Source organism: Engraulis encrasicolus, chromosome 10 (genome assembly GCF_034702125.1).
Source record: "Engraulis encrasicolus isolate BLACKSEA-1 chromosome 10, IST_EnEncr_1.0, whole genome shotgun sequence".
In the NCBI taxonomy this organism is placed as follows: Eukaryota; Metazoa; Chordata; class Actinopteri; order Clupeiformes; family Engraulidae; genus Engraulis; species Engraulis encrasicolus.
In genome coordinates, this window is record NC_085866.1 from 29,953,019 (window position 1) to 29,956,209 (window position 3,191).

The 3,191-nt window shown below is 43.5% G+C and overlaps 1 protein-coding gene across 2 annotated transcripts in view; it reads left to right on the plus strand.

Annotated features, from left to right (window-relative positions):
• ptpn22 (protein tyrosine phosphatase non-receptor type 22) overlaps positions 1-3,191 on the plus strand; it is a 32,315-nt gene extending 29,124 nt beyond the window's left edge. The window contains exons 19-26 of one of the 2 annotated variants that reach the window (XM_063208588.1): positions 1-137; positions 273-300; positions 420-461; positions 1,043-1,143; positions 1,599-1,640; positions 1,882-1,912; positions 2,635-2,700; positions 2,935-3,191. The exon at positions 1-137 is cut by the window's left edge and continues 50 nt beyond it. In XM_063208588.1, the coding sequence (XP_063064658.1) occupies positions 1-137; positions 273-300; positions 420-461; positions 1,043-1,143; positions 1,599-1,640; positions 1,882-1,912; positions 2,635-2,700; positions 2,935-2,996 (509 nt within the window). In that variant the 3' untranslated portion in view covers positions 2,997-3,191. The remainder of the gene's footprint in view (positions 138-272; positions 301-419; positions 462-1,042; positions 1,144-1,598; positions 1,641-1,881; positions 1,913-2,634; positions 2,701-2,934) is intronic. The other variant, XM_063208589.1, reaches the window with a different exon arrangement.

Consider the following 3,191-nt stretch of genomic DNA (forward strand, 5'->3'; position numbering starts at 1 on the left):
CAGTGCAGCCTACAGCACAGCCTACAGCACAGCCTGTCCCCCTACTCAATACACCTCTGCTGCGTGTAGGCAGCTCGTATGAATGGGCTGGGCCCTCTCAACCCAGGGCTCAGGACCCTTTTAAAAACAGAAGCAAGGTAAACAAAAATAAATCTAGCACCTCTACTGTGAGCTTTAACATGTTGTTGTTAAACTAAACTAAATTAAGCTAAACTAAAATAAACTTGGTCAACTAAAGCTGAATAATGTCCTTTATCCTTTTACCCTTGAAGAGCGTTAAAATTAAAGGTCCAAATACAGGTAAGCATGCCCACTATCCACATATAGTATGAATTGTTGTTTTATGTCCTAGAAAAGCAGTTTGATGAGGAATATGAGATACATTTGTATTTACATGAACACTGGACTCATTCTTTCAGTTCCTTTGGCAGTTATCGCACCTCATGTGGCAGGACCAGAAGGTAATGCTACTGATCCTTCTCTTTGTCTTACACTAAACCCTTATACATGTCCAGTTGTCATCCCATGCAAGAGCACTGGGCCATACATCAGATGCTTGGTTTTTTAACATTACATACACGTTACTCTGATGAAGGCCTAGTGCCGAAACGTCAGCACCAAAGGAAAAATAAAAAAAGTGGTGAACTGTGAAGAAGCAGTGTCGCGCTCTTCCTTGAGTTAAATGAAGACTGGAGTACCTTGAAAAGCTGCACCTGCTAAGAAAGAAACATTCGAGGTGTGCGGGCTCTCACCAAAAACATTACATACACTGAAAAACATTGCAAGGCAGTTGAGTTATCTTACAAATTTAAGGCAGCAGGTCAACTTACTTTTTATGTTTAACTGGCTGCAATGTTTTAGAGTAAGTTTTACACTATGTTTGAACAGTAATTGTGGGCAGTGAGTGATGCCCTGTACTGTGTTGTTACACTATTTTCTAGCATTTTCTTGTCTTTGTTACATTTTTCTGCTTTTTAACATAGTGTTGTTAATTGAAACCTTCATTTTCTTTGGAGTAAATAAATAAATGTTCCTCCACTAGTGGGACTTTCAGCCGGCCCTACTGAGCAGCCTCAGCAGCAAGGGGCCGCCGGGAACGCCGGGAGAGAAGGGGATTCTGGGAAAGCCATGACCAGGAAGAAGGTATTGAACATACGTTTTACTTGTATAAGATACTTTAAAGACAAGAAAGCTCCCACAAACCAAAAAGTCGCAAGTAAACACTACAAATGTGAACAGCGTGCGGGAGCTTTCTTGTCTTAAACGTTGGTGACACAGGAGTTCCACTCCTACGCACCTGGACAAAGGAGGTGTGCAAGAATTCTACAAAGCAGAACTGGTATAAGATAGCCTACTGGTGTCACTGTCAGACAGAAACCTTAAAAATTACACACTTTTCATTGTTTTTTACTTATTAATTTATAAATAACTATTTTCTAAATAAACACTAATTTCAACATTAACATGTTAAAACACGGCATTAGGAATTTGTTGTTACCAGGATGGCAATGAGCAAGTCGTAGTGCATTACTAAGGGCTGTGTGTTATGTCATAGTAGAGTAGTAATATGGTAATTAACCTTTCAATGACTATTGCAGAGTGCCTCGGATGGTACGGCGTGCATTAAGGGGCTACAGTTGGTAATTAAATTATTTATCGTACGCTACAGTATACTCTTGGAGACTGACCTGTAGTACTGATTCATATTTTAGGATGAATAAAGAACAAATAAAGAATAATTTAAGAAAAAAATTTGTGGAGATGCAAGGTTCCTGCTGGATAGCGAGGCTATGCTTATTGCCATTGAACTGCTGGAATTTCTTGTTACAATTTGTGTATCTTCTGTAAGGTGTGTCATTCTATGTTTGTTGTTGTTTTCAGAGCTGGAGGCGACTTATACCCAAGAATAAACGTAAGTGTTGATCATACAGTCATCCTCATGGACCCATTGATATCGCACGCACGCATGCACGCACGCACGCACGCACGCACGCAGGCACGCACACACACACACACACACACACACACACACACACACACACACACACACACACACACACACACACACACACACACACACACACACAATCAAGACAATTCAATCTCTGTAAAACATCTCTGCAGTGTCAGTTCTCATTTGAGAGGGAGGAGGTTGGGTTAGATATTTGAATAAGCCTGTGTGTTTCTCTGTCTGTCTTCATCTGTGTCCACCCGCATTGTTCTGGGTCGCCTGTGGGTGGTACCAAACTCACAACATCATGTGCATCTAGAATTGGCCAGGGGGCAAGGTGTCTAACCCCTTTGCCTTCATTATAACCTTACTGTCACCAAAATTGTAATGACCAAATCTTAATCTGTTACTCAAGGCTCTCGGTAATGCCGTAGCAATGTTGTTATGATATAGTTGAGTCTTTTCAGCAACGAGTGAATGGGCCTGCCGTCGCAAAGAGGCTACTGAAATAAAGTTTATATTTTTTGAGCTCATACCAAGTGTGCAGACCACTCCCCACACAACTCTATCTACCACCATTGTCTGGCACATTGTTTTTGTGGATGTGCACACCCCAACCTCCAAACACCAGGGGGCAACGTTGGCATCTCTTATTGCTCTTGTTGACTGCCTTGTCTTTACAGAGAAATGCACCACAGCCACAGCACCACCCCCTTCTCAGCATGAAGCCACATCAGGGTTCAAATTTGGTGAGTTGGAAGAGCATATGTATATGTACTGAATGTTGCAGGATTTATGTTTTTCAGTGTGTGTGTGTGTGTGTGTGTGTGTGTGTGTGTGTGTGTGTGTGTGTGTGTGTGTGTGTGTGTGTGTGTGTGTGTGTGTGTGTGTGTGTGTGTGTGTGTGTGTGTGTGTGTGTGTTACTGGTCAAAAGGTTAAACGTTTTAATGTGACTGATCACACCTCTTCTGACCCCTATGCAGTGTTTGGACACCGCTTTGGGAAGCCCAAGGGACCACGCACCTGCCCGGAGACCTGGGTGTAGGGGGCTGGAGGAGGACCACGCACCTGCCCGGAGACCTGGGTGTAGGGGGCTGGAGGACCAGAGGACAGCAATAGACTGAAGGCTGAAGGAAGAGTTGAGGGCCAACTTCATCTCCAGCACCCTTGTCACCAGGCAAGGCAGGCAGCGGCTTGGGGCCCCCAAGCCCCTGGATGGTGAATAAAAGCTCACACTTTG